We start from the raw sequence: 21,511 nt of genomic DNA on the forward strand, positions 1-21,511 counted from the left end.
CCCTAAGTGCTACATCCACATGTTTTATAACACTTCCAGGGACTTGTGTGTGGCCTCTCCTCACATCACCCATGCTACAAATCCAGCCTTTCTACACTAGCAGACCATGTCCCAGATTGGCCAAATCCATGAAGAGGTCTCCACTATTTCTTACAACCTTTGGAGTAGATCCTGGAGCAGGGAATTTGTGTGACATACTCTTGTGCTGCTTCATTGCCATGTGTTCCTAATTTCCTTCAAGTCAACCAGTGAAGGTCTCAAGCCTTTCTGCCAGTGAAGAGCACAGTGAGCCAAACACAGTGGGACAAATCCTGCCCCCAGTATGGAGATGCAAAACCCATGACAGTGATGGGGATAAGCCAAGCAGGGAGATAAGCTGTATTGCACTTCAGACTCAGTGACAGCTGTCACCCTCCCAGCACTAAAGCAATAAATCTGGGGGATCTGGGTTTATTCTCCTCCAAACCACTTTATTATATTGTGAGTAATCACAAAGTCTTACAATGCTGCAGAGATTCTTTTAAAAAAACAAACTTACACAGCGACAGTATTTGCCAGCTTTTGCTAAGACTAGTTTAGCTAGCAGCTAGCATGAGATTATACAAGGAAATCTTGCAGTCTTCAACTGGATTGTCACATTGAGTTTTAAATTTACCACAGCACTGAAAAGACAGTAATTTTGACAGTAGGTGATACCCCTAATGTTTCATCTATGTACAGACGTAAAAAATTAAAAAAATTTCTCTTTTTAAAAAAATACATTTTCTGCCAGCAGAAAAGAATTATCTTAAAAAGGCAAGATCAACTAAAAAAACCCACTTCTTTCATCACAAACTGCCCCCATCTTGCAGTGCAGTTGGTTCCTGTTCCCTTTCAGATCTCTGCCAATAAGCAGTCCCATTGCCTTTTTAAGAAAATCAATGTGTTTTCTGTGACTGTGAATGCTGGTTGAGCATTGCTAAGGCTCAGTAGAGGGGTAAAAGCCCCAACACTGAAAGGGTAAAAATCCCACCCTAAGGTCTCCAAACAAATTATTGAAATGGACATAGGTGGAAATGTGAGAGACAGATTTCAGTATCCAAAGTGAGGCGTTGACTCTGACTTTTGTGGAGTCAGTGGGTTTCAACCATCCCTGAAGTCAGCTGTTTTGAGCAACAGAGTTTCCATTTGCAAAGACCATTGGGCGTATGGGGATGAAACCTGAGCTTCTTCCAACACTCCAAAGGATAGTTGTGAGATGGATTTATATCTGCATCACCTTTACATCCATCTCCCTGTATCAGTTTCAAACATTGATGCAAGGCTGGGTTTACAGATCAAACTGCAGGTCAGTTTGAGCAGGACCCCATTCACAACACCCCTTCCCATCCCCCAGGACAGAACACTCCAGATGTGGACCAGACCTCAGCAGTCACATCCATTGGTCCTATAAGGAAGTTGAAGGCTTCACACGTGGCATTTAGTCATGCCGAGCTGCCTTCTCCCACTTTCTCCTAGCCTGGAGGAGAAGAAGGTCCACAGGGACTCCCCTTTTCTTTGCCAGCATTTCAACAGTGGAGTGAAAAATGATCAAATCTTTGAGGACCAGGATTTTTATCAGATTTTGGTTGTCAGCCAAGTAGTTGTGTGAGAGAAAGAAAAGCCACAACTCTGGAAAAAAACCCCAAGATCTTTTCTCTGATAAGCAAAGTGCTCCATGGTCACCGACATCAGTGCTAATTCTTCCCCTGGCACAATCTCAAGAGCGTTTTGGTGCTGGAAGTTGCCTTACATATGCCCAGATGAGTAGCAGATGTGGTGTTCAGCATGGAAATAACTTACTCTCATATCCTCTAGGTCTGCGTCTTGGTTTGATAAGGTTGTCAAGACAAGAATCCCTGTCAAAGTTTCCTTCCTTCCAAGCTTTCCCAGGAAGGGAGGAGGGATTTTTTCTTTTTTTTTTTTTTTTTCTAAAATAGGCTACCTGATCTCTTCCCTTTGCAACCTCCTTCATCGAAGGCTGGTTCTTGGATGAGATATGGCTGTTGGCAGACCCCTCTGCTTCCCTTCCTCTGCTGCACATAATTTCTGAGCAATGGCTTGCTGAGGTTAAAAAGACAGGAGGTTGCCAAAGCTGGAACCAATTTAATTAGACATGAAAAGGATAAGGATGGAAAAACAGGGAGAAACTTGTGGGAAAAGTTCTTGACTTAGCTTTTGTTGCACACCTATGCAAATAACATGTAAAACCCAGCACATTAGGAGCACCCTGTGTTCAGCTTTGTCTGGAAATGTTTCTTCAAGACTGAAAGTGCATGACAAAGAACAGGGTGCTGCTAATGAGAGCAACATCCAGAAGGCACATTTTGGGGAGTAATAATTAAAAAAAGGATGATGCATGGGTTTGTAAGTAAGCAGCTGCAGAGTTGGTACGTTTTGGTGTGTGCTTTGGAGAGATGTAGCTTTGCTCCTACAAACATGTCTGAGGCATGAAGGTTTGCTCTAGACTGATTGTTCTACTATGGGACCTGCAGAGCAGCTTGGCCCCCGTTGTCCAGCATCACTGCTCTTGGCCAACATGATGAGTGCAGGACCAAAATGCACCAGGTAAAGTTTGGAGCCTGCAGATAATGTGGGCCAAGATTTGAGAGTTTATAAAATGCACAATCAACTAACTATTGGCATATACAAATATATAAATTATTGACAGTTTTACAAAAGGCACACTGCAAGCCATCTCAGTCCAACACCTACACAAATCCCATGGCCCTCCACCCTCCCTGTCCCACCCCTTCTTCTCCTCAGCTTTCACCACGAAACATAAGGTGCTGCTGCTATGGACCCATGGCTATCATGGCAAATGAGAACTTCTTTTTTGGTCAGCCCAATTTGTCGGTGGTACTGTCCTTCTTTGATGGTCTTAAGACACTGTATGTTCTTCCCCAAGGTGATGCTTTTGATGGAGGGCAGATATTTCAGCACAGTCTTTGGCAAGGACAACACACCTGTCCCAGAGAGATTGAGCTCTTGTAGGGAGTTCAGACCAAAGATAACTTCGGCAGTCAGTGAACTCAAGTTGGGATTGTTGGATAAATCCAGAACTTGAAGGGCTGAGAGTTCCTTGAAGCTATGAGGAGATAACTCTTGAAAGCCACGCAGGCCACTGAGGGATAAATGAATCAAATCTTTCAGCCCTGTGAAGTCTCCTTTCTCAACCTTGACTAGAGGGTTCCCATCAAGATTTAAGTATCGGAGAGGAATGCCTTGAAGGTTTGGCACGAATGTTAGCCTGTTTCCAGAAAGATTTAAATTCTGAATGTTGGGGATGCTCTTTTTATGGTGCCTTGTAATTGTGCTGAGCATATTATTGGATAGATCCACATTCAGGGATTTTCCTTGACCTTTTGATGCAAAAATATCCATAGCTATATCCAAGAGCTTGTTATTGCTCAAATCTATGTCGCCAAGAGGAGAACTGGAGAAACAGTCTTCTGGAAGGACTTCCAAAGAGTTATGACTCAGATCCAAGGACTCCAGGTACCGAAGCCTGGAGAAGGTTGTGGAGGAAATCTTGGCAATTTTGTTGTAGCTCAGGTCAAGACTCACCAGTGTGGTGTATCCAGGGCCTGTAAGCATTGATTCATTTATTGTTTCCAGTTTGTTTGATGATAGATCCAAGTAGGAGGTATCCAGAGGTATTGGGACAGGAACAATATGTGAGCCTATTCCACTGCAGTCCACCTTGGTCAAGCTAAAACTGTCAAAGAGACCAAAGGTTTCCACTTCACAGTGGCAGCCGGGGAAGCAGGTTTTGGTCATACCAAAACAAGGAAGGAGAAGCAGCAAACTGAACCAGGCCAGGAACTGCATTGTACCTGGAAAATAAGATAATAAGAAAACAGATTAATTGCTGTAGAAATTACTTTACGGAAGATGTGTAACTCTTTGAGCTATGCATTCTTCTCCTCTCTCTTTCCAAAAGGATAGGTTAAGAATAGCCTTAAATAGCATGGATATCCCAAACACCCCAGTGGGAACTTAATGGAGAAAACAAATTGGGTCAACAGTCTTTGCACATATAACCAAGTTAAGACAAAAGTGGAAATGAGCTGCAAGAACAGTAGGCTGCCTTAAAGCACAATCTATCTGACATGCATCCTTTTGACAGGACCATGGAAGAAGCTAAATGACAGCTCAAACACTGAGTCATTTTACAACCTGGAAAACTTCAGCAAACAAAGGTCTTCATGTCAGAACATCCCTGTGAGATTTGGGAGCACCGAATTCAAGACCTGAATTGACAGGTTGGAGAAATCATTCAGACTGTGGGAGTCTTAGGTGTCCAAAAGCCTTATCAGAAGAGGAAAAAGCAAAGTTCCATTCAAATTTTCTGTAGGGAACAGATAATGGCATCATCAAAACAACATCCGGGATGAACAGCTAAAAAGGCCACCTGCTTACTGCCCAAATGGACAGAATGTCTCCCTTGGTCAGACTTCAGATGCAAATTTAGAAGTTTTTAGGTAGGTATGATCATGTTTTTCTATCAGGTGGCTAGAAACAACCCTCTTTGGGCTGGTGGCAGTAGGAAGACAACAGCCCCTTGGCTCCTCACCTAGCAGAGCAGAGGAGCCAAGGGTTGCTCAGTATAACCCAGACTTTGCTGTGGTGGGCCCAGCCTCCTGCACAGTGGAGAGAGACAATTTGCTTCATATAGAGCCTCTGGGGAGCCTTTGCTAATTACAATAAGTATTCTCTCTGATTAACAATGCCAGCAAGAAAGAAGCTCTCTCCACCCCTCTGGTTTTGACCCTCCTCCATCCAAAACATTTCTGTCCCTCCACCATCACAGACAATGGAGGTAGAGAGCTGATCTGCACCTCCCTGGCTCTGCTGGACATCTTCAGATCCCATCCTAACAGCTCCTTCACACAACTGTGGGCAACAGCAGCTGTATGATTTCAAGAGACAGCCAAAAAAGCTTTAGCTCTGCATTTCTGGAGAAGGTAAATTGGAGCATGCCAGCATCCTGAAGGTCAGCAGTGGCAGCAAGGACTGTCCTCACTGGTTCCCATTGCAGTCATGGGTGATGACTCCTCACGCCTTACAAACAAGGTATCCAGGAGATCAGCAACAAAAAATCCCACCAAACCAGGCGAGCAGATCTGTCAGCATCAGTCCTTGGCTATGCTGCTGGCCATGAACAGACAGTCATGTGTCAAGCACTTATTTAACAAGAAAAAATTAAAAAAACGCCCCTTTAAATGTATGTTCCCATCATTACTTCAGCCTCCCTGGTCTCTATTCTCACCTTTCCCACCACTCTTTAAAAGCACTTCATTAACTTCCTTGCAGTATCATCTTTCCCACACACTCTTTGATCTGGCTGAGGCACCTTCCCCATAGCCCTTGCACATTCCGAAGACCATTTCCTAGAAATTCACACTTCATCTTCCCTCACCCACCCCTTGGCATCAGTTTCTCTCCCTCTTCAGCGTGATCTTCTTGGCTCTCATTCCCAGGAGACTGATTGGGGACTACTTGCCAATATGCAAAGAAATGCAAAGGGGAAAAAATACTGCAGAAATATTGTCCTGATCACCGATATGAGTTGTCTGGCAGTGTCTCCCAGACCTCCTGCAAATAGAGAACAGAGATTGGGGCTCTGGCCAAATTGCCTTGAACCAAACCACTGCTAAACGCCAGCATGTAATCCTCTGGAGTCCATTATTCTACAGAAATAACAGAAAATCCGTAAGATGAGCCCTAGTCTCAGCCCATCTCAAGTGTTTCTTGAGAAAACACATATGTGTGCAAAGGGGACACAGCGGGTAGAGCTCTTTTCTGCAGATATGTTTCCAGATATCCCTTTCCTAATGACATTAAGGTTGATCCCCTCTGGTTCACAGAGACATAGCTTGCTCTCTTCTGCAGTCCCTCCTAAAACGAATACTACTCTTTTTCTTTTTTCATGAAGCTGCATTTGGAGTGCATTGAAATGTTTTGTTACCAGGGAAAGTTACAGCAGTGGGGAGCTCCTTGTAAACTAAAACTGCAAAAACTCAAATGTTAAATGACTCATGGGAAGTACCTGCATTAGTGTCAGCTCAGCCTACTGGTATTTCTTCTCCCAAATTTCACCCAGTGGCTATTCCTGCTTGATGTCTCAACGTGGAAAGTACCTCCCAACTTCTTCAAAAGCCCAACTCAGTTCCTCATGGCATTGTTTTAGCTCTGATGGGAGCTGAATCACATACCAGCAAGTCCAAAGACAGACCAGTGTGATATTTGACTTTCCGAGAGCTGCTAAGGCCTTCATAGTCTCCTGCTGGGGCATTTGAAAAAAGAGGACAATCTCCAAAGTCCTAGCTTAACTGGGAACAGACTTTTTAATAGAGCCTGTAGTGATAGGACAAAGGGCGCTGGTTTTAAACTAGAACAGGGATGACTCAGACTAGATGTAAGGAAGAAATCTATTTTGATGAGTGTGGTAAAAAACTGGCACTGGTTGCCCAGAGGGGTGATAGATGCCCCATTCCTGCAAACATTCTAGGCCAGGTTGGATGGGGCTCTGAGCAACCTGATCTAGTTGAAGATGTCCATGCATATTGTGGGAGAGGTACAGTGGATGGCCTTTAAATGGTCCCTTCCAAACAAAACTATCCTATGATTCTATGAACTGACATAAGAATCAAAACCAGTGCTGAGCTTCGATATGTGGCTGCTCAAACCCCTTTTGACATGGGAATTCCCTTCCTGATCAGCCTCAAAAATGATTGCCAGAAGTGGGCAGATACAGTGACTCCCACTGCAACATTCATCACTCCAGCCAGCAGCAAGGATAAAACCTTACACAGCTGAAATGCAGTACACAAAGCTCAGCTGAGGTATTTGCACAGTATATATTGCCTCTTCCCTCCTCACAGCACTTCCACAAATTCTCCCTTTCTGGCTCTGCAATTGCTTTGCAGATGGGATACAATCCATTACTACCAGTTAAAAACTCCCTTATGGAGCAATATGAAGCATTCATAGGCTAACATGCCACTTGGTTAATAGCACTGATGAAAGATAGGAGAAATAGTTACTGGTCATCTTCCAATCCAAGAAAGAGACTCCTGCATTGCCAGATAATCAACAAAGACCGTAGTCAGGTACAGGCATGCTTTATCATTGTGTGGAGCAATCGATAGCTCTCTCTGAAATGGGGAAAGAAACATGCCCCAGGCATTTACAGTTCATCTGTGTACAGTGTGCATTTGAAACTGCATCAAATTGCCTTGGATTGCTGCCTACCAGCTGCTTTGTCGATAAAGGCAGGAAGCCAAGGTATCCCCTCATAAAAGGAAGAGGAGTTATCCTCTTGCAGCACTAGGGAGCTTCATCTGGGGAAAACACCTTGGACCAGAAACCACTAGCAGCATCACTTGGGATAGTGAGGGGAAAGTCACTGGGACAAAGCAGCCCGCCCTGGGGCTGGTTCAGCGATGACATCTTCATTTCTATGGCTGTTGAGGTGTGCAGAGATCCCAGTGATAAGTTTTGGCCATCTAACAGGTCTAGGGGACTTGTTAAACCCACTGATTTCAATAGAAGCTGCGGGGGGTGCAACATCACCCACAGGTTTCTGGTGCCCATAAGTGGCTGCAGGGCTCTGATCTTTATAACTTGCTCATCCTTTCTGCATGGCAAATGCTCTGAAACAACCTCAAGGAACCAGTGGTGGTTAATGCAGCCAATGTTGGATTAAGTTCCTAGCAGGGCTTTAGCCTTCTACCCAATCCCACATCTCTCCTTGAGCCTGCAGATGCCCTGATACCTTATCCCTTCTATGCTGATCCACTGCAACATTGTGTGGCAGGACCCATGCAGAAAACTCACACTGAGATTTCCGTGCCAAAAAGCCTCCAGTATTAAAATCTGATTTTAAAACCAGACTGCAGAGGAATCCCAGGTCTTAGCTGATGGTGGAGAAAGGTGGAAGAGAGGAAAGCCTTGTTCCTTGTGTTGTTGGAAATTAATGTTTCTCATTACACTTGATTTCCTCCTTCTCTCCCTTAAAGACTTTTCTCATTAGGGAGATGAGCTATCGCCTTCCTCCCTGGATGAAAACCCACTGCTTGGGGACTGGTCCCCCACATTGGGAATGCAGATATTTGGGCTATCTCCAGTTGCCCTGGCAACCACCAAGCTGGAATTCCCTATAGCCAAAATTCAAGGAATAATTAAAAAATTATACAAGGGGAGGTGTTTTAAAGTTTGTTGTTTGATGGTGTAGGGACACAGTTGCCTCATTCTTCATTCTGCACCCCTCAACCTCCCTGAACATGCACCTCAGCAAAGTGTCGCAGCTGGAATTGGGGCTGAAGACCCAAAATCACCCAATGAAGCTTGAGGTATATGAGTAAGAAGTGCAAAACCACCAAGTTGTCTCTACGGTGGGGCAAAGAGAAAAGAATTGCTCTAGAAGGGGATGAAACCTACCTAAAACCAGACACATTCTTGGAGATACCCTCTATCCCTTGTCCATGGCAGAATAGGATGCCCAGTCTCCCTCGTTACTGCTTCCCACCCCATTCTTGGCTGCACCTTCCAAACCCATGTTCCACACAATAACCAGGTGCACTGGGATGAACTAGATCAGCTCACTCATCCAGCAAAAAGCCCCTAAACTTCCTCTTTCCCCTCTGCTGGGTCAGCATTTCAACAAATCAGGGTGATCAGCCACAGGGTTACCAGCTGTGACACAGGAGTGGGAAAAACAAGATCTGTCTTTCCCATGGCAGCCTACAGTTAGAGCAGATCAGAAATGACATGAATCTATTAGGCACGGTGGACAGATCCTGGTAATTTCCAAGGTTTTTGCCAATATTAATTCTGGATTAACAGCAAATAGAGCAACTTTCAAAGAAAAGAGGTAAAAAGGAAGGGCAGAAGTCCACCTATCGCAAATAGAGTTGTTATTCTAGCAAAGGACAGAGGAGTTATATTAGCAATAGTATTTAATCAGAATGAAAATTTTGGGATTGTATTCTGCCTCTTACATCAGCCAAGTAAAGAAAAAACAAAGTCTTTATAGCAAAGCTCACCAGGCTCACTTGACTGCCAACACTAATTGGGGTCAGGGAAAAGGAATTTTACTGGAAAGTGAAACAAGTACATAGGTTATGACAGAGGCCATAAATCCTCCAGACTGAAAAAAAAAAAAAAAAAAAAAAAAAAAGAAGAAGAGAGAGTTGGCTCATCCTCTCTTTAAATATTGGGGAGGCTAACTGGCAGCTGGAATTGTGGCTCCAGAGCACCAGGATGTTCCAGAGTTGCTTCTTTGACAACAAAATTGCATCAGAGATCTTTCTCCCACTTCTCCACCCATTAATTATTCTGTAAAATTAGAATAATTACTGACTAAAGTGCAGCACTAGCAGCAGCTACACTTTTCCAGTGTGGACTCTCCCAGGCTGAGCTCAAATGATGCCACAGATGAAATCGTGGTTGGGTCTCCAGATCCCATATACCAATTTGAGCAAACAGCAAAACTAGCTTAAACCAGCCTACACCCAGAGACCATTAAACCCTTAACTGCAGACACACCCTCCTTCCATAATAAAGAGTCTGTTGCTGACAAGGTTACTTTTTTTTTTTTTTTTTGGTGAATCCATTGAAAGTAGAAGTCACCCAGGCTTTTCCGTTACCTGCTTCAGACTCATTCTTCCTGCAGAAAGGTTCCCCACATGCACACTGGAAAGAATTGTATATACTCCATCAATAGATATTATTAAACCTCACAAAGAAGCTTTGGTGTAAATAGGAATGGTGTTTTCTGACTCAATTCTTACTTTTTGTTGTTTGCTGCTTTGGAGGACACTTCGCAAGCAGTCCTGGTTTTATACTCAGTGTTTATGACTTCTTGGATTTAGGGAGATGAAAGATAATGGGAATCCAAGAAGTATCTTTTTTTTATGTCTGATCCTGCATTTTAGATGGGTTTGAGAGAGTTCAGTGGAATTATTCTAGGTGTCAGTAACAGCAGGATGAGAATTAGTCCCTTGGCTCTTCCAAATTACACTTGATTTCATGGAGCCCTCCATCAGGAGATATTGCACAAGTTGCTTTTGGGGAATAAGTTTTCACTCTTCACACTGATGGTTTTATCATTGGGTACTACAAAGCTTCTCAGACAGCAGAGCCATCCCCAATTACCCAATATATAAAGAAGGGGATATGCAACCCTGTTTCCCTCACCAGTGCATACAAGCATTGGGATGAGGGGATACTCAGACACTGGGATGGTGGCTTTAGCCCTTATGACTCAATGTAAAGAGACACCAAGGGCCTGAACAGGAGCTAAAAATCCTCCTGCAGGTGCCTGAACACTTTTTGCTCCATCTTCCTGCTTAGTGGCAAAAATCAGAATTAAATGCAGGGAATGAGAAAGAAAAAAGAAAATATTTCTCCATGAATTTCTTTCTGCTTTAATTATTTTACCCAGACAGATCATGGAGCAGATCCTCATGGAAACTTTGCTAAGGCACATGGAAAATAAGGAGGTGATTGGTGACTGCCAACACGACTTTACTAAGGGCAAATCCGTCTGGACAAATTTCATGGCCTTCTATGACGCTGTTACAGTGTTGGTGGATGGGGGAAGAGACTGATGTTATCTTCCTGGACTTGTGCAAAGCATTTGACACTAATCCACACAACATCCTACTCTTTGGAGAAACATGGATTTGGTGACGGATGACTCAGTGGACAAGGAATTGGCTGGATGGTCATACTCAAACAGTTGAAGTCAATGGCTCAGTGTCCAAGTAGAGACTAGTGAAGGGTGAAGAAGCTGGATAAAGAGAGACAAGATTCTGCTCCCAGATCTGAACAAGAACCTCACTGCTCTGCATCAGGTCTGTCTTTGCATAAGTTGAATCTCACCAAAACCCATGGAATTTGGGTTGTGGACAGCCAGAAGGGGCAAGGAATGAAAAAACAAGACACCATTCCTCATTTTACCCAGACCCTAGTTATCTCCATTAACTTTTCTCCTCTCTGGACATAGAGAAATTACTGAGCCAAAACAGCAATGATTTTTGAGCATCTGACCTGTGTTCTCCATCCTTTAGGAAGATTTTTGTAGAAGTTACATGGGATAGAGTAGACAAGAGCAAGGGCAAAGCCAAATTGTTGAGCATTAGAAGCTTTTCACAACCCCAAAGCCAAAACCAAACTTCCCCTCAACTCACTATGCAGGCTGCAGAGAAGACATTTGGGATTGATCTAGAGGGAACCCTACAGCTCCACACTGTGGGTCTGTTTTCAAATATAGAATCAAAGATCATTGAATTCAACTGTTAACCCAGCACTGCCAAATCCACCACTAAACCATGTCCCCAAGTGCCACATCTATGCATCTTTTAAAGACTTCCAGGGATGGTGACTTCACCACTTCCCTGGGCAGCCTATTCCAATGCTTGACAACCCTCTTGGTAAAGAATTTCTCCCCAGTTTCCAGTCTAAACCTCCCCTGGCGCAACTTGAGGCTGTCTCTTCTTGTCCTATTGCTTGTTACTTGGGAGAAGAGACTGACACCCCTGCTCAACTGAAAGTCTCTGCTCTAATTTTTTAAATGTAAAAAAAAATTCCTTTATTTAAGAAAGAAATGGAGAGACCTATTAAAATAATCTTTGTTTCAACTGTTAATGTCACAAATCCCATCTGCTTTGCAAGAGGTCACAGATAATTTAACATCCTAGTGTTTAAACAGCTAATAGTTTATTCCACTTGTGCAAGCTTTCCCCTCCAGCATCCCTCATTGCTGAAGGAGGAAATCAAGGTGCAGGGTGGTGTATTTTGGGCTCTGACAAAAGGAAACATGTGCGGGCAGGTCTGCCAGCCCATACAGTAAGTTCCAGCTCATTTACATTCATGGCTGAAATAGAATTTCTGCCACCCTGAGAGCTGCATGCCTTGAAAAGCCACATTTTATGAGCAAACAGCAGCCCAACTCCCAGGAATTTTGCCTTGAGTGGGAAAATTCTGGTGCTACCTCCAGCACGGGCAAATTAGGAATTAAATCACCATGGCACCAGGGTTTGCAAAAAAATTCCCTCCTCTGCTCAGCCCAGGAAGCTTTCAGGGTAACAGCAGTTTTATTCCAGGTGGAGGAATTAGTCTCCCATGGCTTTTGAAAGCAATTTTACTCTCCAGCCTCAAGTCAAGTTGTGCTTGTGCCCAGAGGGGGCATTCCTGAAAGGAAATTGTCTGCCAAACCTCCTGAGCAGCTGGGGGCAGGGGAAGGCAGGTGTTGGAGTGGTGTAGCACCTCCCAGTAACACCAGGAGGGATTCACAGGGTTTTCTGGGAGCAGACAGGATGTGAACATCCCAGCCTCGCCATTGCCTCCTGGCTATACCAGCTGCAGGACTGCTCAAACTGGGAGCATTCGCAGCCACACACAGTTTCCCAGCAGCCTGGAGTTGCACAGAATCAATCAAAGGCGCCTGCAATGGATATAAGAGCTCAGGACTTGAGCTAAAATCACCCCAGCCATGACCACCCCGAATTCTTTTACTCACAACAACCCCTATTTCTCATCCTCCCCCCTCTGCTTTTTAACTGTGAGCATTTCAAGGAACAGGAGATTTCACTATCCTGGCACTCACTGAGTATAGCAGAGACCTCATCTCAGCCAGGAACACAAATGTTTTCTTAACACAACTCAAACTCAGTCCAAATAGAATTTTTATCATAGTGACATGTCCCAGAACGGGAGGTCTCCATTATTTTGGCACAAACTTGGGAAGAGACCAGCCCTTCACATGGTGTTTCATAGCCAAAGGAGAGGTTTACACAGTTTTATGCCAGTCTTGATGCATACTGCTGTAGAAAGACCTAGTGAAGCTACAAACAGATCCCCCTGCCTGATCATCTCCAATGCCCAAGGACTCACTGTGAGGCACAAAGGGAACCTGTGAGTACCCATGCTTTACCAAATCACAGCAGTAACCTGGGCAGGATTAAACCCTCCTTCTTTCTTAAGTAGTCAATTACTGAAAGCTAAAATGATCACAGCAAGCTTCTCCTAAAGCCTCAGTCCTTGGTGATGCACACCTGACTGTCCAGCTGGTTCCTATGCTGGATTCTGCTACAATGATACTTTTTCCTTGCACACCAGCTCCCAGAGACATGATATAATTCCAGAGGAATGCACTCTGGGATGAACACCATATGATAGCAAGGAATGTTAAGAGGTGCAACACAGGGAGGTGAAACCTACCCATGATGGATACTTGGTTTTAGCTGTTATAAGAGCTGATTAGCCATGTCACTGTGCCCAGCTGGGAAATGCCACATGCCAGACATGTATCCAGGATGGCATATACAACGTTCTACCCCAAGAAAGCGCGGGTTGCAGGGACCCACCAGCAGCTATCTGGTCAATGAGGGAAAGGTGTGATGTCTATGGATGTACCCCACATTCCTGACCCGGTTTGCTTCCAACCACCCCAGAGGGCTGATCTGAGCTGCAGAAGGACCATGCTGCATGGGTAGACATAGATGGGTTCCCTTGGAGAAGCTAAGCTAGGCAGGAGGAAGGAAGCAAACGAGAGGAGGGATGCTGCCAAGGAGAAGGTGATATATCCCAGGGTGATGTCTCTGTCCTTTCATGGTGAGATACATCCCTCAGGAGCAAATAGCTCAACACAGCCCCATCATTCTGTAGCTCTAATGGTTTTCCAGTTATTTTTCCTTGAATCAGAGAATTATCAAGGTTGGAAAAGACCTCCAAGATAATTAAGTTTATTGAATTAGAGGTGGCTGCAAACCAGGTGTTCAAACACTGACGGCGTGCCTTGGTCCTGGTGCACCAGCACTGGCAAAAATCATGAGAAAGCAGAGGGAAAACAAATTCACCCTGGCTGGGCAACACCTCCCACCTTGGCAGAAGGATTTTAAGAGGACCCCATGCATCTTTAGTTTTCTGAAAGGCAGCAGCTGCCAACCTCCCTTCTAACAGCCCTGCGGGGCTACTGACTTCAATAAGGAAGGACAAAGTGAGGAGACCGGGAGTTAGGCTGGGTGCCCCTTGGCACTGCTCCAGCTGGCCCAGGCTTCTTTGTGGGCTTTTTATTTATTTTTGTGGTTGTTTTTTTTTTTTCGTGCACAATAATCTCTGGGCCCCTTTGCCGTCTGTGGCTCTCAGCGTGCAGCTGCAGACCTTCCACTGAGGAGATAATAAATACAATCCTGGCCATTATTGTTGCAAACAGCACAGCTGGAGGCTCCCATCTCATTCTCCTTATGGCCTTTCTTTGCCCCCCCTCCAACAATTCTTGCATCGTGATGCTGCAAACAATGAAGGCCAGTGAAACTGCTTGGTAGAGCATCAGCTGGGGCTTCAGGAACTGCCCCCACCCCAGCAAAGCCCAAGACATTTGCTACACCTAGTGGGTCTCCTACAAGATTTGGGAAGGGGGGACTTGGGGAGGGGAAGGGGATCTAGGTAAAGCTGATAAAGGGTTTACCAGCAGGGCATTGTCACCTCCATGGTTCCCACCCCAGATGATGTTCCATTGCCCCAGTGATGTGGTGGTGTGGTATCTCCTCAGCTCTTTTCCTCTCCTCCTTGGCCCAGGATCCTCCAATCCCTCTTGTCCGGTGCAGGATTTTGGAGAAAGATCATCTGAAGTGGATTGGGAGAGCCATTTCCCCAGCAGGACCCATTTCTCACCACTGATGCTACCATGAGTCCTCATTTGTATGCCTCAGTTTCCCTCCTGACATCGTAAGAATGACTAGCACCAGGACCAAGAGGTGTTCATTCCTGTGTGGGGATGGAGGTACCATCCCTGTGTTTAACTGGGAAGGGAGGACAAGTCAGTTCAGTCTGGTCTCACCCTATGCAGAAGCCTCCAGCCAACACCACTGCCACACCTGGTCCAGCCAAATGCTACTGCTGTCCTTGTGCACCATGTCCAGCTCCTGCCTTGTCTGGACAATCTAGGGACACAAGCCCTCCTTTGTCTTCTGCAAAATGGGCAGTCAGGCCAGGGGACAGGGAAGGGAACATTTGGGGAGGTGGTTGTGGTGGAGAAGTATTTAAGTGCCCCTTGGCGCTTGGCCATCAGTGTTCATGGACTCTGAAGTATGGCTGCAGTCTTGGTGACAGCCAACAGCATGCCTGCCCCTCCAGGGACCTCTGCTCACCTGTGCTGCTCAGCTCCCCTGCCTCCATTCTGCCCCGACCTTTGGCCCTTGCTTTTGGTGCTGCTCTGTGGCACTTCTGCCATAACATAGAGTTGTTGTGAGTCATCTGGATGCAGACAACCATCTTTCTTTACCATTTAACTGTGTATTAAGCCACTTCCTAACCTAATTTGGTCTGATTTCACAGACAGGCAGAGTAAGACTTCCCAAATCACAGCATCCTAATACACACCCCCCATATGGGCTACATGGTGCTGACTCCTTGCACCCTGTTCCTCACCTCAATGCCAGGAGAGGCCACCATGCATCATGTTGTCAACACAGGAGACAGAGACATCACCATGGAACATTTCGGGATGGTCCAGAAAAGCAATGCTCTCCCCCATTTTATGAGACTGGCCAGGTTCAGAGTTACTCTATAATCCTGTAATCCTTTGAATTGGAGATCTCTTGCAAGAGGTTGCAACACTCTAGTCCTGGATAGACAGAGGGGCTGCACCTTCTGCATGAACTGAACCTTTGCACTGGGATTAAAGGGCTTTGGAGAAAGGATCTCATCCATCCTGCTCTGTGAAACTTGGCCTCACCACGCCCCCTCCTACAGACATCTCATTCTCAAGGATGGGAGGAAAATGGTCAATTTTGAGGTCAGGGATGTCTCCTGTCCCACTTGGAGACTAGTCACACAATCCTCACACACATGTGTCACTTCAGACATTATGGGGTTAAGGAATCACATCTAGCCTGACCTGTCTGTCACAACACAAGTTTGCCTCTAAGTTTTAATTTTTTCTGATGAGGGTGATCTTATTCAAAGTAAAAAAACCCACCAAAATTCAGTAAAATTAGTCCCCATCCCTGAAAGTGTTGGCCAGGTTTGGATGGGACTCTAAACAAGCTGATCTAGTGGAAGATGTCTCTGCCCATGGCAGTGGAGTTGGAACTGGATGATCTAAAAGGTCCAACCCAAACCATTCTGTGATTTCTCTCCCCACTCCAGGGTTTGAGTTGCTGGCAAGAATCAGGGAAAAGGAGAGGAGTCAACATCACAGAGACACAGACTGCAAAAAAGAAGCAGGACGGGAGAAAGAGGAAGGAAAAGAAATCCCACAGGTGCTGACACTCAGATATTACACACAGCACATGGCCCTCTGTTAGCTACGGTGAAGATAAAGTGCTTTTTTTCCAGTTTGCCACTACTCTGACATACAGATCGCCAGCCTGCTTTATGCAACTCAGGAATGTGCCATGCTGAGGCAGCCAGGTTGGTTTAATCTCTTGCAGCATTTGCTCCCCAGAGCAGGGAGGCTGAGGAAATTCCCAGAGCACATATTTCCTTCTCCCCTGCCGCACACCATACATACAATGAAAACTCCCAGGAAAATAAAATAAAAAAAAAATTGCAGTAAAAAAATCTCCGGGTTTTCCTCTAACGAGTGGCTGTGCCATTCATACATTTGCCTCGATAGGTTCAGGTGCCAAGTTTTAAGACAAGAAATGGCTTGCTCAAGACACCCTTTATCTCTTCCCAGCCCTCAACATCTCAGTGTTCGGAAGTTTCTTTTGATAGCCTGCCAAGGCAGCCAGTACTGCAGCTACCGTGCAGAGCCTGGGGGTGTCAGGGGTCAGGAGGGCTGCCGGACAAGGATGCCTTGTCTTATCCCACCCTTCAGCCTCTGCTTCTCCCCATCAACCAGCTAACAAGAGAGAGGAGAAGAAGGAGGAGGAGGAAGGAGGAGAGACTGAAAGAGGATAAAAAAAAACCAACAGTTAGGGATGGAAGGAAAACTCTAAACCTCTGAAAGACAGCAGCTCACCTTTTTTCTTCCCAGCTCTGTCTAGCACTGGGGTGGCACACACAGCTGCTCACTGTGGGGCTGGGGAAGCACAGAATGTTTTTCCTATTAAAAAAAAAACAAAAACAAAAACAAAAAACAAAAAACTTTTTAATGTTTTTTTTGTTTTGCAGCTCTTTTGTCCCAGTTTTCTCCCATCCATTCAATGCTGGTTAAATTCTTGAACTCAGTTTTAAAGAATAGGGATGCAAGAGAACCTCAACCCAACCCTGCAGCCTTTCCTGCCAGTCCAACTTGTCGTCAGAACTTAACGTCCCCGGGGATGCCTGTCATCATTCACGCATTTTGTCATTGGTCCCCAATACCTCTGACAGCAGCTGCTCAAATTCGTTCAGAAAACAGCAACGTCTCTCCTGCTCCAGGATGCCGCAAGGGAAAATCTGTCCCAGTGCTGCCACCCAACCTCCTGCCTACCCCGGTGTCAAGCATCACTCACCCCGCACACCCGCTCCAGAGATGGGAGATAGCAGGTCCTTCTTGGGCCATTTATAACCCGCATGGGAGCAAGCACCGCCCACATCTTCTCTGGGACAGGGACTGGCTCCCGTGGGTCATGATAGGACATGATCCCTGCCCTGCACCAGGGCGATGGCAGACACCGACCCGGTTTGCCTGTGAGCGCCTGGCTGCTGACAGCAAGCAGCCAGCCAAGTTTGGCCTGCAAATCCTCCCAGGGACATGCCAGCCTGCTTCTGGTCCTTCCAGCATCTAACACGTCCCGCGTGCTTCTTATTCCTGTAGAGATCGGCGAGACACTGATCTAACTCTGCCTTTCCCCAGCACCTCTTCTCCCGGTGTTCGCTCCACTCCTTACCGCTGCAGTAAGCCGGTGCTGCCAGCTGACCCTTGGAGCGGCGATCAATGCGATATTTCAGCGCAACGCCAGCCATCGGCACCGGCTGCTCTCTGCAGAGCAATGGCACAGTGTCCGCCCAGACAAGTTTCCTACTGTAACTTCAGTGAATGCTGTTATTCAGGCTCACGGCAGCTGATTTATCATGGCAGGCACACGGGGAAAGCTTTCCATTTGAGAGACTGGGGGCTGTTCGTTCCGCTGCCGCGATGAGCAGCGTGAGCTCAGCAGAGCTCGCCGTGCTCCAATGTCTTCGCTGCCACCAAATTACACTCGCTAACCGTGGTGGAGAGCGTCGGTTAACGGAGGCAATGCCACTTCCCCACGACACAAGCCACCAACTTTGTCCTCACCACCAGCTCCATCCTCACTACTCTCCTCCCAGCCTTCTCAAATACGAAGCAAGAGGACTAAAGCTGACAGACCCTTTTGTTTCCAGAGAGCTTGGCACGTGTTGTGGTTTACTGAGCTAATAAATCTGCCGTGGGCTGCGCCTTTTAATGACTGCAGCACTAATAACAAGTTTCCATGGAGCTGCTTAAAAGTTTACAGGGTGTGTGCGCTATGAGGGGAACCCCGGGCTTTCTGACCTTTTATTTCAGAAGTCACAACCAGCAGCTTCCCTCTTTCTTTCTTTCTTCCTTTCTTCCTTTTTTTTTCAATGACAGAAAGAATAAATCCTGGTCTGCTTCCTCTCCTCCCTCCCCAAACACACCTTCCTCTCCAGCTTAATCCACTTATAGAGGGAAAATTCCCAAGCAGGGAGCTTTGCCGTGCCTTTATCAATGCAATCCGGGGAGAAAAGACCCCCCCTCTGCACCTTCCAGCTTCTTCACCCTATCCAGCCGACCCCTCTATGCTTTCCCTCTCTTCCCTTCTCTTTTCTCCCCTTACCTTGAGTAAGCTGCAAAACCCTGAGAGCCTCCCAGCACCAGAACCCCAACAAAAAGCCCCCGAGAGGGGAGTGGAGGGCCAGGAAAAGAGGGGGAGGGAGAGGAAGGGAGGCAGGGAGCCCTATGTGAAATCAAAGCCCCGAAGCCGAGCACGGGAGGCGGTGCGGAGCCTCCAGCTGCTGCTCGGATTACTCTGCAGCCGTGGCAATCCCGAGCACTCTACAAACCACCATTCCACTGGAAGAGGAGAAGGGATTCCAGCTGGAGAAACTTCATGCGGGCTGGGGGCTCCTACCACCCCTTGCATCTCAAAATTCCCCTTTAGAAAAACCAGAGGTGGAGAAAAAGTAGTTTATCTCCACCCGAGACTTCTGTCCTGCCCCCTACCCTGATACCCCGGCCGCCGAGCCTCCACGCGAGGAATAATTCATCACACCAAAAAAGTTTCCGCACTCTGAGGCTCGGGAGGGCTTCCCAGCAGGCATCCCCGGGGAGGCGATAGGGAGGACTCAGCCCATTTCGATACAGATAGCTCGCCCCCTCCCCAAAAATAAGCCCCCCATGGTTATGCACACCCGGGGAAGAGGGGGGTGGTTGGGGTGGGGGGGGGGGGAAGAGAGGGTACGCGAGGGGCAGGGTGAGGATGGAGCGGGACAAGGAAATGATGGGGGCCAGGGAGGGGATGGGGGCACAGGGAGGGACTCACCGGAGCCGGGGTCGGTTCCCAGCGCCGGTCCGGTTCCCACGGCGGGGCGGCCGCGCAGCGCCGGTTCCCACGGCGGGGAGCGGGCGCCGCCGGGAGCCGGCAGCAGCAAGGCTTGGGGCCAGCTGTCCCCTTCTTCCCTCCTCCTTCTCCCTTCTCCTCCTCTTCCAAGGCGTGCAGCTGGCTGGGCAAGATGACTGCCCCCTTCCCCGCAGGAGGAGAGAGGAGGGAGCTCAACAGATGGCTGCACACAAGGGAACATCTGGGAGGAGGAGAAGGAGGAGATGGAGGAGGAGGAGGAGGAGGAAGGAGGCAGGACTTGCGCTAGGCTGTGCCACTCCTGAACTGGCAGACCCCCCTTATGGGGGAAAGGAGGGGGGAGGTGTCAAGTCGGCTTTGCACACACACACACACAGACACACTCCCTCTGCATCCCCTCTGGACAAAATTCCTTGTTGTCCCTTTGCTTTCTTGCGAACAGAAAGCTTACTTACTCCAGAGGTAACCTCGCAGCACAACCTTGTTTCCAGCCCTGACCTCTGCAGGGCTGTATTTGCAGGAGTGAGTCCTATTCCTGAACACTGCCTGCACCCAGTTTTTCAGGCTTTTAGGGCCAAGGTCAGCTCTGGCACTCCAGGGTGCACACTAGGATGAGGCAGCACCAAAGTTTGAGCTATACCAGCAGGCAGGAAACTGGGACTTATAAACTTTATGCTGCAACCCCTGGAATAGAATACCTCCCCCCCTCCCCATCAAACAGATATTAATCCACACTTTTGGGAACAGAGAGTCTGAACTCCATCACTGGAGGATCAGCTCCCTGGGGCTTTGAAAGAGCAGCCCTTCACCAGAATTTCTTGACTATTACATGTAATGGCCTGGTGGTGGCTTGAGTCATGATTTTGATACTGGAAAGAGAATCAGAAGTCTACCTAGTGTCATGCTGCTGTGACACTGGAAAAGGCAAAGGGGATTGCAAGAGACCACAGTCACAGAGGACATACCCTGTGGCTGGCTGCAGCTTCTCAAATTGCACTCCTTGTGTATTCATGGCCTTTGCCAGGTCCCAAGCTGTGTGGTTGCTTGTTTCTTAAGAAGTTTAAGTCAAGAAGGTACAACTACGCTCCCTGTGCTTACTTTTAGTAGCACTGAAATACCTACATGCTCCATACTCACATCAGAGTTTGCTCAGGCCATGACCCTCAAGCAAGTATGTTGCTGAGATTTGTGTTTAGCATCTCTTAGTGATGAAAAAGAGGTAAAAAGGGGTTTTTTTTGGCTCTGCTCAGCTGCTTTCTCCAAGTATACCACTCCATGAAGATTTGCTGGGCAACCCCCACCCCTCCCAGCGACTCCAGCTCTGATCAGAGGGACTGAGGCTCGAGGCAGGAGATACTAGGGTGTGAGGAAGATGTCGCAGTTACTCCCCTCCACTCTCTGCATTTCCACATAAAAGTGTGGCTTATCTGCATTATGTGCTCTCTTTGTGCCCATGTCTCATGAGCTGCCTTTTGGGAATCATCATCATACCACAAGAGCTCTACCAAGGGGCAGACCTAAGGAGCCAGCGAGAGGAAATCTCTGCTCAGGACTCAGATGACCCAAATGCTTTTTGGGGAAAACCATGGGAAAACCCCTTAATCTGGGTTGTGATTTTCCATGTAAACACCACGGTGGTATCTCCAGACATGAACAGTCTCCTGCAAGGGTCCATTCAACTGGGTCTTTACACTGTTCACATTTTATAGCTCTGGGTAGGGGAAGTTGTTAAGCTGGAAGCTTTTGTTTAGTTTTCCATTTTGTTCATTTTTTCCATGTCTCATGTTAGGCCTTTGCCATGTCAAAGTTGGTCTCAGTAAAGCAAAATACCAGTTCAAAGCTGGAGAAATTGGGAATTAAATCCTGTGGCTGAGATCCAGTTAATATATACATATATGTAAAAAAGTCCAGTGTATATATGTATATATATATGCATATCTATATTTATGTATCTCTCTCTCTCTCTCTATATATATATATATGTATAT

At 46.7% G+C, this 21,511-nt stretch overlaps 1 protein-coding gene across 2 annotated transcripts; it reads right to left on the reverse strand.

The window, feature by feature from the left end:
* Positions 1 to 449: 449 nt before the first annotated feature.
* Positions 450 to 17,041, reverse strand: TSKU (tsukushi, small leucine rich proteoglycan). 2 transcript variants are annotated; one of them, XM_027669626.1, is made up of 3 exons: positions 16,996 to 17,026; positions 11,217 to 11,304; positions 450 to 3,854 (listed from the first exon to the last, which is right to left on the reverse strand). In XM_027669626.1, the coding sequence occupies exon 3, from the start codon at positions 3,847 to 3,849 to the stop codon at positions 2,788 to 2,790; it is 1,062 nt and encodes a 353-aa protein (XP_027525427.1). In that variant the 5' UTR covers positions 3,850 to 3,854; positions 11,217 to 11,304; positions 16,996 to 17,026; the 3' UTR covers positions 450 to 2,787. The 2 variants fall into 2 exon arrangements, with proteins under 2 accessions (XP_027525427.1, XP_027525506.1); XM_027669705.1 differs by lacking the exon at positions 11,217 to 11,304 and having other exon boundaries at positions 16,997 to 17,041.
* Positions 17,042 to 21,511: the final 4,470 nt, after the last annotated feature.

The sequence above is a fragment of the Corapipo altera genome, unplaced genomic scaffold (genome assembly GCF_003945725.1).
Source record: "Corapipo altera isolate COAL_440 unplaced genomic scaffold, ASM394572v1 0, whole genome shotgun sequence".
Classification (NCBI taxonomy): Eukaryota; Metazoa; Chordata; class Aves; order Passeriformes; family Pipridae; genus Corapipo; species Corapipo altera.